The sequence below is a fragment of the Candidozyma haemuli genome, assembly GCF_002926055.2.
Source record: "Candidozyma haemuli strain B11899 chromosome Unknown B_2014730914, whole genome shotgun sequence".
In the NCBI taxonomy this organism is placed as follows: domain Eukaryota; kingdom Fungi; phylum Ascomycota; class Pichiomycetes; order Serinales; family Metschnikowiaceae; genus Candidozyma; species Candidozyma haemuli.
This window is the reverse complement of record NW_020289902.1, coordinates 1,844,550-1,858,532: the sequence shown is the minus strand read 5'-3', so window position 1 is coordinate 1,858,532 and position 13,983 is coordinate 1,844,550. Positions and strand designations below refer to the sequence as shown.

At 45.8% G+C, this 13,983-nt stretch overlaps 5 protein-coding genes across 5 annotated transcripts; 3 read left to right on the top strand and 2 right to left on the bottom strand. All coding sequences in view use genetic code 12, as the record gives it.

The window, feature by feature from the left end:
- Positions 1 to 30: 30 nt before the first annotated feature.
- RVB2 (RuvB family ATP-dependent DNA helicase reptin) lies at positions 31 to 1,452 on the top strand (the record flags this gene model as incomplete). The annotated part of the gene is made up of 1 exon (XM_025485311.1): positions 31 to 1,452. One exon carries the CDS (start codon positions 31 to 33, stop codon positions 1,450 to 1,452), a length of 1,422 nt encoding a protein of 473 aa, XP_025340242.1.
- Positions 1,453 to 1,573: 121 nt separating this feature from the next.
- On the bottom strand, positions 1,574 to 2,059 carry VMA11 (H(+)-transporting V0 sector ATPase subunit c'; the record flags this gene model as incomplete). The annotated part of the gene is made up of 1 exon (XM_025485310.1): positions 1,574 to 2,059. One exon carries the CDS (start codon positions 2,057 to 2,059, stop codon positions 1,574 to 1,576), a length of 486 nt encoding a protein of 161 aa, XP_025340241.1.
- A 325-nt stretch (positions 2,060 to 2,384) lies between these two features.
- CXQ85_001606 (MIND complex subunit) lies at positions 2,385 to 3,068 on the top strand (the record flags this gene model as incomplete). The annotated part of the gene is made up of 1 exon (XM_025485309.1): positions 2,385 to 3,068. One exon carries the CDS (start codon positions 2,385 to 2,387, stop codon positions 3,066 to 3,068), a length of 684 nt encoding a protein of 227 aa, XP_025340240.1.
- Positions 3,069 to 3,408: 340 nt separating this feature from the next.
- IQG1 (Iqg1p) lies at positions 3,409 to 8,007 on the top strand (the record flags this gene model as incomplete). The annotated part of the gene is made up of 1 exon (XM_025485308.1): positions 3,409 to 8,007. The coding sequence occupies one exon, from the start codon at positions 3,409 to 3,411 to the stop codon at positions 8,005 to 8,007; it is 4,599 nt and encodes a 1,532-aa protein (XP_025340239.1).
- A 42-nt stretch (positions 8,008 to 8,049) lies between these two features.
- Positions 8,050 to 13,979, bottom strand: CXQ85_001604 (uncharacterized protein; the record flags this gene model as incomplete). The annotated part of the gene is made up of 3 exons (XM_025485307.1): positions 8,050 to 10,048; positions 11,184 to 11,839; positions 11,991 to 13,979. 3 exons carry the CDS (start codon positions 13,977 to 13,979, stop codon positions 8,050 to 8,052), a joined length of 4,644 nt encoding a protein of 1,547 aa, XP_025340238.1.
- Between the last annotated feature and the right edge of the window lie 4 nt (positions 13,980 to 13,983).

Below are 13,983 nucleotides of genomic sequence, written 5' to 3'. Positions count from 1 at the left end.
CTGGTTTCCCACTTTTAATCACATATACTAATGTCCCAGGCCACTATATCCACGTCTTCTGCCCAGTCGAAAGACGTTGCCGGTCTTTCTTTGATCGCTGCACACTCCCATATTTCAGGCCTAGGGCTCGATGACAACTTGAAGCCTAAAGAGTCTGCCCAGGGAATGGTGGGCCAGGTCAACGCCAGAAGAGCTGCTGGTCTTATCTTGAAGCTTGTTCAGGCTGGTCAGATTGCTGGTAGAGCTGTGCTTATTGCTGGTCCTCCATCTACAGGTAAAACCGCCATTGCCATGGGTTTGTCACAGTCTTTGGGCGAGGGCGTTCCATTCACTGCTATTGCTGGTTCTGAGATCTTCTCGCTTGACTTGTCGAAGACTGAGTCTTTGACCCAGGCGTTCAGAAAATCGATCGGTATTAAGATCAAGGAGGAAACTGAGATTATTGAAGGTGAAGTGGTGGAAATTCAAATTGACAGATCCATCACTGGTGGCCACAAGCAAGGTAAACTTACGATCAAAACCACAGACATGGAAACTATCTACGAGTTGGGTAACAAGATGATCGAGGGTTTGACCAAGGAGAAGGTTTTGGCTGGTGATGTCATTTCCATCGATAAGGCTTCCGGTAAGATCACCAAGTTGGGTAAATCTTTCACCAGAGCCAGAGACTACGATGCTATGGGCCCAGAAACCAAGTTCGTTCAGTGTCCAGAAGGTGAGTTGCAAAAGAGAAAGGAGGTTGTCCACACCGTCTCTCTTCACGAAATTGATGTTATAAATTCCCGTCAACAGGGCTTTTTGGCCTTGTTCTCCGGTGACACCGGCGAAATCAGATCCGAGGTTCGTGATCAAATCAACACTAAGGTCGCTGAATGGAAGGAAGAAGGTAAGGCCGAGATTGTGCCAGGTGTCTTGTTCATCGATGAGGTCCACATGCTCGACATCGAGAGTTTCTCTTTCATCAACCGTGCTTTGGAGGATGACTTTGCTCCAATTGTCGTGATGGCCACTAACCGTGGTGTTTCTCAGACCAGAGGTACTAGCTACAAGTCCCCACACGGTGTGCCAATGGACTTGTTGGACAGATCTATCATCATTCACACTTCCAACTACTCTGCTGACGAGCTCAGAACCATTTTGTCCATCAGAGCCAACGAAGAAGAAGCCGAATTGAGTGCCGATGCCTTGGCTCTCTTAACGAAAATCGGTGAAGAGACCAGTTTGAGATATGCTGCCAACTTGATCGCGGTTGCTCAGCAGATTGCCCTGAAGAGAAGAGCCACCACAATTGAATTGCCAGACGTCAAGAGAGCATACACTTTGTTCTTGGACTCCGAGAGATCTGTCCAGTTTGTCAACGAGAACTCCAAATCGTTCATTGACGACCAGGGCAATGTCAATTTGAGCACAAATGGCAAGGCCAAGGATGATGACAAGATGCAGACAGACTAGATCGTATAACACACCATACGCCCAAAAGAACATATTTACATGAATGTACCAATACTCCGATAATTATCTTTTTTTTTCTTTTTCTAAATAAAATTGTTTACATGCATTTCCAGGCCTTTACTTATTTGCCCTTCGTGTTCAAGATCAACGCAATGATCAAACCGTACAACCCCAACACTTCAGCGAAAATCAAAATCAAAACAATTCCCACAAACAAACGAGGCTGGTGCATAAGCTGTCTTACACCTTCGTCTCCAACAATTCCAATGGCATACCCAGAGGCCATACATGCCAAACCAACCGACAGACCACACGCAAAGTGCATGAACCCATTGAACAAAGTATATTCGTCTTGTGGGTTCAAGTCACCTGCGATCAACACAGACACCACAAGACCGTAGACGGACAAAATACCCGAAAGAATCACCGGAATAAGCGATTTCATGATAAGCTCAGGCTTGAAAGTACCGATACCAGCAATACCGATTCCGGACTTGGCAGAACCGAAAGCGGCACCGACACATGAGAAGATCATGGAGGCAGCGCATCCAGCGAAGCCAAAGAAGGGCGCGAAGTTGGGAGCAAGCTCGCTGCCTGATGAACTCATATTTCGTTGGACTGGATGGATATTGGTAGCTCATACTTTATCAAGGTGAGGTGTTGAGAACAGGTCGTGCGCGGATCAAAAGAGGTAGCCCAAAGGTTGGTCTATGACATTGTAAGGTTTACTTGAATTAATTACGGGTGAATTTGGAGTATAGGAAAAGAGAAACAGAGTATCAATTGTTGCATTAATGGAAACGTTAGTTGGGGAATTGGATTACGGAGTCTTAGTATGTGGTGTACAGGTGTATCCATATCCCAGCTTCTATCAACCTCACATAATGAGATCTCATACAAAACCATAACAACGCCTATATCCACCTAACACCATGAGTGCAAGTCTGCACTATGAAAAAATAGCTCTTACCAAACAAGAGCTAGCACATGTATATAAGCAGTTTGTTGACGCTGCACAGAAAAAGTACGAGCAGCACTTGCCAGTGTCTGGTCGTCATGATCCATTACAGATCGAGGTGGAGAACCTGGTGAACGAGATGTTTGCTGAGGTTTTTGAGATGGCCAAATGGGCGCTTATTGTGGATGGGAACGATTTTGCCGAGAATGATATTTCAATGAAGGAGTTTCTACTGCTCAGGCCAACTGAGGAGGTTATGCCTTTGGATACACAGTTGAACCTGAAACTACGTACGGTTATTCAGGAGGTTGAAAAGGAGACCACAGAGGTGACCAGGCTTCGACGGGAGTTGCCTGAACGCGCTAAAGATGCGTATGAGCTGCTAATATCGTCTACTGACGAGGATGTCACAGCCTTCATCAAGAACCTTAACGAGAAATACGAAACAAGCCAGGAGGACGAGATCCACCCAGAACTACTAGAAACGATCCCTAGCGCACAGGATCTACTAAGCGATTACGAAGAAAGCATAGCTCGCCTTTCAGCGCTCAAGAACGAGCTACCGCGCCAGCTTGCCCAGATGGAGTCATGGAACAGCACGATAGAGTTCCTCGAGGAGAGAAGAGAGCAGCAGCAGGCCGAGAAGAAGCTTCTATAGGCGGCTCAAAGAACCTTAGAAGGTATGTGCTCCTCCACAGAACGTCAAACTACGAGAAGCGCTCCTCCCCTCCACCCCACACATTCATTAAACCAGCCCTCCCAGGGCAATATTCATAGTCAATCCTTACCCACAAGCCTCTTCTATCACATTTCTATTTGCGTGTTTACCCAAAGAAATCCTGTCATTCTCAATACGGTTCATTGCGAAGCTTCGCTTTGTTTATGTTACTTCCCAATGCGGTAATGATATTGAAAAGCCTACTAGATGCGAACTCTCTTATATCGCCTCTAAACACACATCCTTCAGATCCAGCTACTTCTTCCATCCTGCTAATTCAATGGTGTCTCCCGTCAAGGATATAGCGGCTCGGTACTTGAATGCCCTTGAGGACCCTACGCCCTCGAGGCTACCGCTTAAGCCATCGTTGAAGTACAACACCAATGCCAATTCAACTTCGCCATTGAAGAAACACAACTCGCCTGACCTCGACGACTTGGCCCGTCAGATGAATATCGATACCACGCCAAAAACCACAATCCTTAAATCCAGACTTGAAACGCCCTCGGCTACGGTTTCTTCGTTCCATACTACTCCTCGTTCTGGCTCTCGCTCGCTCAAGTCTCTGACTGAAGGCAGCACGCCAAAGGGATCTCCTACTAAAGGGTCTCTCAAAAAGACTAAGGGGTACGAGTACCTTTGCAGAATCCAGGCTATCAAGAACTGGTTGGAGATTGTCATTGACGAACCTATTTCTCAGTCTCCAGTGGAACTTATGACATATATTCAGAATGGTATCCACTTGGCTAAGTTGGCCAACATCTTTCTTCCTCTGAAGAAACCTGTTTACACGAAGGATGGCAGACTTGAATTTAGACATACGGAGAATATCAACAGATTTTTCAAGCTTCTTGACTACTTGGATATCCCAGACCTCTTTAGGTTTGAGCTTACTGACCTATACGATGCCAAGGATGTGCCTAAAATTTGGTACTGCCTTCATGCCATGAGCTATAAGATTAACGGCTTGGAGCTGCTGTATCCGCAGATGCAGACTCTTGTTGATAATCTTGACTTTCCAGAAGGAGATATAAGAACTGCCAATAGGGCTCTTGTGGGACGCAACTTGCCCAACTTTGCTTCTGCTGATACCAACAAACCTGAATCTCCAGGCAAAAGCTCTTACATGAACAAAACGTTAAAGTTCAACTCCCCTACGAAATCGCCTATCCGCCGGTTTTCTGCTACAGAGGAAGAGAACCCATTCAGAGAAGCTCCAAAACTCAGGCCCTCCAAGCCTTCAATACAATTAGACAAGCAGATCGAGTCTCCCACCCGTGAACTGAGGTCTTCAAGCATATCCAGAATACCCACTGACTTCAGCTTCATCGACAAAAGCAGCAAGTACTACTCGCCAGAACTTGAAAGCCATATGCATAATATCGTCAAACTTCAAGCACTTTCACAAGGTGCTCTATTCAGATATAAGATGTTCGTGGATAGAATCATGCTCAAGTCGTTTGACAGTGAATTGACTGAGTTCAACTCTATAGTAAGAGGGGTTCTCTCCAGAAACAAGACCGTGCATCGCCATAGAGATGAGTTGCTCTACTTCAAGAAGGGCATTGTGAAACTTCAAGCTGTGGCCAGAACCAAACTAGTGAAGCGTGCATCGGGTGTCTCTTTTGATTATGACCTGGAGACTATGGTTAAGAACTTGCAAAGCTTTGTTCGTCGCCATCTTGTTCAACTGAGAATGTCTACTATCAAAAACCATCTTTCCAAGAATGAAACCTCCATAACCGAACTCCAAAGTGTTGCCAGAAAGAACCCTATCCATCTTCGTGTTTCCACAATTAGTCAAAACAGAGAAGTTGTTGAAGAAAACCTCATTGAGCTACAATCTGCTGCTCGTACCAAGCTTTACCATAGACACAATAACAGAGAGGTTATTGCTAAGCGCCTTGATATAAACTCCTTTGTCGAACTACAGTCTTTGGTGAGAGCCGGTCTTGTGAGAAACGTCATCAGATTCCAGCTTAGAGGCATGGCCAGAGAAAGACCAGCTATTAGAGAGTTACAATGCATTGCTAAGGGCGCTATATTGAGAACGAGACTCTGCAATAGTGTCTTGGTCACTTTGATCGGTGAGGATATGAAGATGAATGAACTTTTCGCTAAAGTTAGAGGTGACTCAGTTCGTCGTGAATTCCAGTACAAGAAGGATGTACTTAATGTGGTTGAGAACTCCCAGATTGTTCCTATCCAGTCTGCTTTCAGAGGTATTTTATTACGTTTCCGTCGTGATGTGGACTTGGACGAGATTTATGATGAAATTGATTGTCTTGTCAAGTTCCAGTCGGCTTGCAGGGCCCTGGTAGTAAGAAAGGATCTTGAGCATATGAAGCAACACTACGTTAAGAATTCTCCACAGCTTATCAAGGCTCAGGCTATCTTACGAAGCAAGTATACCCAGAAAGCTTACAGAGCTCTTATCAATTTGAAGACACCACCAGTGTCGGTTGTTCGTCGTTTTGCATACTTGCTCTCTGATAATGAGATTGATTTCCAGGAAGAAATGGAGTTGACTGAGTTCAAGGATAAGATTTTAGAGAAATCACGCTCAAACGAAGAGTTGGAGCTGCAGATTGAAAACTTGGAAATTAAGCTAGGACTCTTGGACAAGAACAAAATCACTTTGGAAGACTTCATGAAGGGTGGTAACAAGTATAAGGCGTTTGAGCCTCTGGCAAAGAAAGCTGCAAATATGAAGTGTTTGGAAAAACTCAACAAGAATTCAAGAAGAAGAATCGAGCTTTACCAGTCGATGCTTTATCTTTTGCAGACCAAACCAGCATACTGGACAAGGCTTTTTGAAGGTCTTGACGCAGGTGAGAGAAATAGACTTACGAAGAGTCTCCATTTCCATATCTCCCTGTTGTTCCCATTGAACTACTGCTCTGTCCATTCTCATACGAGAGAAGAATATTTCTTTATGAAATTCATCTGTGACCTCATGAAGGACGATTTCTCCTCAAGATGCAGAAATATTGCTGACATTACGAAGCCAAAGATGGTCTTCTGGATTGACTACCTCAGCGAACTTAACAACAGCGTACAGCAAAGATCCCACTTGAAGCACTTGTTTGGCAACATCATGCAGAAGGTAATCATGGATGACGAACTCACGTTTGAGTCTGATCCCTCTAAAATCTACGTTCAGGCAATGGAGAGAGAACTCAGAGTTTATGGCTCTAGTTCTAAGAGGAGAGACATCCTGCCTCAGTCTGCTATTCGTGATGAAGCTGTATCTGCTGCTTTTGTTGATAACTTGCTTTCGCTTAGAGAGTTCACTACGAATACTATTGATACCATCCAGTCCTCGATCCAGCAGTTACCGCTTCATGTGAGACTTTTGGCCAAATATGCTTATGATCTTTCTTGCGAGAACTTCCCTGATCAGAATGATCAGCTGCACCTTGCTGTTGCCGGTGTGGTCATTGTGAAGCATTATATCTCCAGCATCTTCGTGTTCCCTGAGAACTATGGTTACTCAACCAAACTCCCTTACTCTAAACAGAACTCCAAGGTTGCTGAAAACTTGAAGAGCTTGAGTAGGGTGCTTCTCCAGACCTTCTCCATGAGACCTTTCAGTGATAACTTCTTGAAGCCCATGAACGAATATGTGATGTCGCAGGTCGATATCATCAAGGGACTTATCAAGAAAATTATCAATGTCAATGGTTTGGAGTCTGAATACGAGATGAATGAGTATGATGATATTGTGGCAGTCAACCGTCCAACGTTAACGATGAAGGTTAGTGACATTATCTCGTTGGAAAAGCTTGTTTCAAAGAATCTCGAGTTTTCTGCTCCTAGTGTTGACGACCAGCTTTGTGCTGTTATTTCAGAACTTGATGAAGTCGTGAACTCTGCTGATGATTATGTTACATTGACTGAACTTGGCTCAGTCACTCTCAGCTTGATGCCTATCACGAAGGAGGATAGTGTTGCAGATGCTAAGAGCAGAACCCTCTTTGCTCAGGCTAAGAGATGTCTTCTTTATATCTTGCGAGTCCAAGAAGGAGAAGACCTCCTTGAATTGTTGATCCAGGGTATCAAGCCAGAACACGCTGAGAAGTTTAAGCTCATTGTCGAAGAAGAGAAACTGGAGTCTTCCAAGCCAAAGACAATGATAAGAAGTGCTCCTTACCAGAGGTCTGCAACTAAGGAAATCTCCCAAATGACATATATTGAGTTGAAGAAATTGGCACTCAAGGTTATCTTGCAGTTGGAGACAATGGGATACGTCACAAGAAAGAACTCTTTCCAGGAACTCCTCAACCAGCTTGTGCTTGACATCAAGACCAAAGATAAGCAAAGGGTTGCTAGAAAGTCACAGTTGCAAATTGCCAGTATGACTGTGAACAAGCTTACTGATAAAGAGAAGTTCTTATCAAGACAGCTCAATGACTACAATAAGCATATTGAAACTGTGCTTCTGGAATTGCAGCTCAAGCCTAAGGAGAAGAAGATCTTCAATATCATTCCTGTTTTCAGCAAGCAGTACTTCTACCAGAGAGAGCTTAAGAAGAGTAACCGTCTTCCCAAGTTCGGCTCTTACAAGTACTCAGCGAAGAAGCTTATGGATCTGAAGACTTTGGAAGACTGTGGAGGTGCACTTCAGAAAGCTCACGCATCCTCTTCAAAGCTTGATTTCATGTTCAGTTGCCATAAGGTGGGAACGTTTGTTATTGAAGCTGGGAATGGAACTGTGACTATTCCAGGAGCCTCCAATACTGTTACGCTTGACGAAGTTTTGGACAAGCAGTATGAACAGAAGAAGCATTGGACCATGTTTGATGGAATGGTGGTATTCAACACCGACAACCTTGCAGCTCTTCTCTTTAAGAAATTTTATGACCTCAAGAGGGATTAATTAGTACAATATAGCTAGACTCTAATGAATATACACGGAACATTATTTTTGCAAAAGGGATTCGATCTTTTGCTCTAACAGCTCAATTCTGGTGTTCTTTTCGGCGTTAGCCTCGGTCAACTTACCAATCTGACCTTCCAATGTCTCCACGAGCTTGGCAAGCTTGTCGACAGTGCCTCTCAAGGTTGGTGCGCCTCCAGCCTTCTCTTCCTTCTTGGATTCCTCTTTCTTAGGCTCTTCCTTGGCAACCTCCTTCTTTGGTTCCTCCTTCTTTGGCTCTACCTTTGGTTCTTCCTTCTTGGGTTCTTCCTTTGGTTCCTCCTTCTTTGGCTCTTCCTTTTTAGGTTCTTCCTTTGGCTCCTCCTTTGGTTCTTCCTTTGGCTCTTCCTTTGGCTCGTCCTTCTTTGGCTCGTCCTTACTCTTTGGCTTCAACTTGGAGATGTAGTCCTCCTTCTTCACCAGCTCAGGGCTAGACTCCTTGAAAGACTCAGGCTTCTTAACTTCTTCCCAGTCCTCGTCCTTGCCCTCTTCCTGTTTGAGGTTCTTGGCATCTTCGTCATCAGACTCATCGGTGACCTTATTGAGGAGGGTGTCTACCTTGGCGGAAGACTTCAAGGTATCATCAACCTTCTCCTTGGGGCTTTCAGACTTAGCAGCTGGGGCCTTTGTGGGTTCTGGAGTGGCGGCCTTCTTGGTAGCCTCTTCCTTCTTGGAAGCTTCCTCCTTCTTGGAAGCAGCAGCCTGCTCCTTCTTAGCTTGAACTTCCTTCTTGACCTCAGAGATGTTCACGGCTGGCTTGGAGTCGGTGACTTCGGATTGCTTACCCTCGTAAATAGACTCCATCTTCACCAACAAAGGACCGTTGACCTCCTTACCGGAGAACCATTCGGAAGAGGACAAAGCTGGCTTGCTGGAAGGAGCATCTGGGTAGATATCTTCCTGGAAGTTGTCAGATTTTCTAGGCACAATGAAAGAAACTGGCTCAATGGACAGGTCGTTGACAGTCTTGAAAGACTTCAAAATCTCGTTATCCTTGACGTTAACAGCCGTCTTTGGAGCCCAAGCGAAACCTCTCTGGGCGTCAGTGGATGGGAATTGCGACAACTCATAAAGCTCATCGTTATCGTATTCGTAGTAGCGAATGTTACCATCACCCTTTCCGGCAATGTACAAGATGCTGTTGGACTCGTCGAAAACAGGAATCAAGACACCAGAAGAAGCGTCAATGACCAAGAAACCACCAATTGGGCCGCTCTCAATGTTCTTGACGTCCCAAATACCAACTTGTCTATCAGACAAACGAGAGAAACCAGTGGTGATGATTCTGTCGGTGTTTCCAACCCAAACCACTCTCGATGGCTTAGCACCAGTGTGGCCAGGACCTTCAGAAATAACCTTTTCTTCCCTAATATCCCAAATTCTCAACTTCTTGTCTCTGGAAGTAGTAGCCAAAAGAGAACCGTTATAGTTGAAAGCGAAAGAAGTAACCAAGTCCTTATGAGGCAAAGTGTACTTGGCCTCGCCGGTCTCCAAGTCCCAGATCTTGACAGAGTAGTCCAAAGAGCACGAAGCCAAGACATTCTCAGCACATGGGTGGAAGGCTACGTGACCGACCTTACGCTTATGGCCAGAGAGAACTTTGGTAGGTTCAACAATGTCCTTAGGGTTATCATTGTCGTCCACGTAGTGGTGGAAAGAGAAATCCTCAGGAATGTCCCACAACAAGATGTTACCATCGTCAGAACAACTGACCACCTGCTGTTCGTTAAAAGGGTTGAAGGCAGTATCCAAAACAGGACCCTTGTGTCCACGGAACAACGGCACAGTGTCTGGAGCCTTACCTGGCTCAGACAAAGGAATAATAGCGAAAGCACCACCGCCAGAAGCATCCCAGTTACAAGCAATGTACTTGCCGTTGGTGGTGATGATGTTGGAGTCCCAAGCGTTCTTGGTGATTTTCAAGTTTTCATAACACAACTCCTTCTTGGTCGCTTGACCAAACACGTGCCTATACTTGGAGGCTCTGACAAACTTTCCACTGCTGGTTAGTACTTAAGACGAGAAAAAACAAGCCGTTGATATTTACATACCTCATGGTTCACTGATCTGGAATTGAGCGATTCGGCGTTGGAATATATCTGTTGTCAGGTAGTGCACACTGGAGGGTGTAGTTGCCAAGCTGGAGAAAACCGTTTTGGACGGAAAAACCTCGGATGGGAAAGAAGCAGAAGGAAACGGGGGAAATGAAATTGGGGTATTTAAAGAAGACGATTTCCTGGTTCTTTTTTATCTACTTTTTTCCACTTTTCTTGTGTTGCTTCAGTTTTTGGTGTACCTGGCGCATTCAATGTCTTCTGGAACGCTTTTCGCAGCCATTTCTAGAACCACCATTGTGGGACAAAAAGAACACATTGAGAGCCCATTGAGCTGGCAGGGATGGGCCTTGTTGTTTGTTTTGTCGAAAATGACGTGTTTCATAGGTTAACGTGTTCTGATTGGCTGTAACGTGCAGGTGGACCCTGTGCCTTAATATACAACAGGGGTAGCGCTGGAGCCGCTCCGACCCGGAAGTCTAATCAGATACATCAGTTAGTGAGATAGGGTTTGCAGTGGAATGGAAGGAGAGTGGTTTGGAAATGAAGGTTTTTCTTTAAATGGAAAAAAATGACTTTTCATGGATTTTCGTGTTTACGGTCTGTGCTGGTTGTTGATAAGCCCCAACTACATACTACTAGTGTAACAGACCAGTTCAGCATCTATGCATATGGCCCATAGTAACCTTAAAAGAAGTCACAAACAACGGGTTCTCCAAATCCACTCCTCAATACTTCTGATGAATTCATACTTTTATATCTTTTCTACGGCCTGTGCCTTTGGCCCAAACCAACACCTCCATCAGCGAATCCCATTACAGCTATAGTAACAAGCACCTTCCATCACACAAACTGCGAAGTTCGGCTGGACCAAAGTAGCACAAAAACACTTCCCAAAGAGTATATGCATTTATGACTCTCCAAGCTGTAGAGTCTTGAAGAGTACTCAACCAGCAAGAACCAGCAACAACTACACCTACCAAAGCCTCATGGCACAACACATTACTATACATACCCACGACAGGCCCTCCTCCCCTAGACATTATTCTATAATCAGCCGTGCGTGGTGTTACATGTAATCACTCCAGGTCAATGCCGTTCCCAAAGTTCAACACATCAATGCTGCCTTCCAAAATCTCTTCCTGTTTCTTATCCACTAGCTCTTTGGCGCTACTGATCTCCCAAAGACTCGTGCTTCCCAAATGCTCCCGAACAGCCAACCAAGCCTCTTTCTTCCAGCTCTCCATTTGCTCCTCTACACTGAGCCACCGCCATTGGCTGAAGACACTATAGAGCCTGTTCAAGTCCAAGTTCAGCACATCTTCAATTCTTCGAAGCAACCGGTCCATCTGTTCCTGGCCGGGCGCCAGACCATCTCTAGGCCAGTATTTTGGCGGAAGATGAGCTGCTACTATCGCTGGAAACGTCACTGCATCGCCATTGAGTGTACTTGCCAACTTGGAAAGGTACCAGTCGGTAGCTTTGAGTCTGGCACTGATGCGTTGGTCTCGTTTTTTCCTTCGAAGCTTATTCTTCTCCTTGACATCGAGCTTGCTATTATAGGCCCTCGAAACCTGTTGTCGTCGAGCCTCCAGCTCAGACACATCCCTGTTCTCTCCTCGACGTACGACGTTCGCCCTGAGTCGTAGCACTTCCTCTTCAGGGTGCTGGGCATCGCCTTTCCGAGAATCCATATGACGTCCCAAAGTGGACTTGGACCCGAACGTCTTGTTACAGAACTGGCATACTGTGTGATTATCTAACTTTTTCATCCCATGCCAAAGGAAAGGGACTTCTATTTACTCTGGAGATGCGCGATTTGTTCGCCATGTAAGGGGAAACTTGGGCAAACTGCCGCATGGGTTAAGTTCAAATATGCATTCTTTGCACTATGTTCCGCAAGTCGGATACATATGTGTTGTTGATGCTGTCCTCTTTGCCGGCCACTACACGCAACACAAGTTCGTTGAGCTCGGCCGATCCGAGGATATCCACGTGCTCGGCGGTTTTGGCGCCTCCACGGATATCGAACCGGTCTGGTTCGTGCTTGATCTCGACGATCTTGGTTTCGATGCCTGCCGGGTTATAGATGGATCCTTTCTTTTGCCACTCGTGGCAGATGTAGTGAGTTAAAAGGGACACGGTTCCGTCACCGTCAGCAAGGAAAACAGGGTCTTCGCTCTCAAGGTCAATTACGAGCGGTAATCCTGACTCCTTGTCACCGTCGGTGTACGTGTAGGCTCTTTCGGTAGGGTTACCAACACCGTAGAAACAGAAGATCTTCATGTCTGGAGCGTTTGGAAGAGCTGCTTCAAGCGGGTTGGACCATTTCAGGTGGTCCTGGTTGTTGGCGGACAATTCCTTCTTGGTTCTGGCAATACCAAACGAGTACTGCTCTCTGACACGGTCAGAAAACCACTTGGGGGAGTTGCTCAAGATGTAATCGATACTGGAAGCAACAGTGAAGTTCAGAGTATCCTGGGGAATCATGCTATCGGTGTTTGGCTCCAAGTTCTTCGCTCTGTACCTGACGAAAGCGCCCAAAGATTCGTTCTTCTTTCTTGGGATGTCAACATCTTCGTTTTCCTTGGAAAGCTGGTTTGGAGGATCGTCTGGAGCGTACGTGAGGTTACCCCAGATCTGATCACCACCTCTAGGCAACATAGATGGGACACCACCAAAGGTACGAAGCATATCCACTCTCTCCTTTCTCGAGAAGAACTTTTCCAAGCCGTAGATAGCCAACTGGTTCAATTGAACAGTATCCTTCATTTCTCCTGAAATCAAGGCTGGGATACTCTTGGGCGTACCGAGGAGAGAGCCACTGATGTCAATGATACCGGCAAGGTTATCGTTACACCAACGTTTTCCACCGTTACCGTAGTCAGGGCCGCTAGCTTCGACCCATTTCATAAAATAAAGAATGACTTGCGAGCCCATGGAGTGTCCCACAAGGTATGTCTTCTCGCCAGATAACCTCTTGACGGTTTCGATCTGCTGCTTCAACTTCGTGAAGTAACCGTCACGTCTTTCCAAGTCCAAATAAGCGAGTCTCCAATCGTAAGAAGCACTCAACATGTTATTGGGATTATAGCCAATGACAGACAAGTTCTGGAGGATCTTGTTCCAGATCCAGTACCCAGCAACGAAGAAATCGGCAGCTTCGAAACCCTGTGCCGCCCTTAGCTTAATACCCTCAGGGTCCATACCAGTCTCTGGGTCAAGCATGATATGCTTAAGCCAGCATGCCTTATCCAAGACCATGGTTCTCAACATATAGAACGAGCCCCATAACCTCTTTCTGAAGTGGTTAATGGAAGGACAGTCGCCGGTTTCACTAGTTCCCCAAGACTCAATGCCTGTGGAAATCACACCAGGAACCAACACAACATTATACTTTGCCTCGATGTTATACTTCTTCTTCATTCTTCTGCCGACAGAGAAACTCTCTGCCGATCCATGGAGCTCATCCTTATTCGACTTGTTCTGGTCAAGCAACGAGAAGAGTCCCAGGGGAAGCGAATCCTTCCAATCATCTAAAAGACCGTTCATGGAATCAAACTTCACCAACTTGTCGATCTCAGTCTTGAAGTTGTCTGAGTTGTAAGCAGTGATAAGCACAGTAGCCACAAGCCCAAGAAGAGCACCGAGCACGAAAGTGGCTCTCCTCGTCTGGTACAACTTTCTTTCGAGGCTCTTCTTCGACTTAGCAGACTTGTGACGGGAGTGATGAGAGTGAGACTTTTCTGCCTCGCCGTCTCCCAGAGCATCATCGGATTGCGGCTTTTCCAGAGACTCTCCATCCTCGTTAACGAGTACCTCAATGAGCTTTGACGCGGTATCTTCTTGAGCCGTTGCCGACTTTCTCTTTGCAGCCATAACT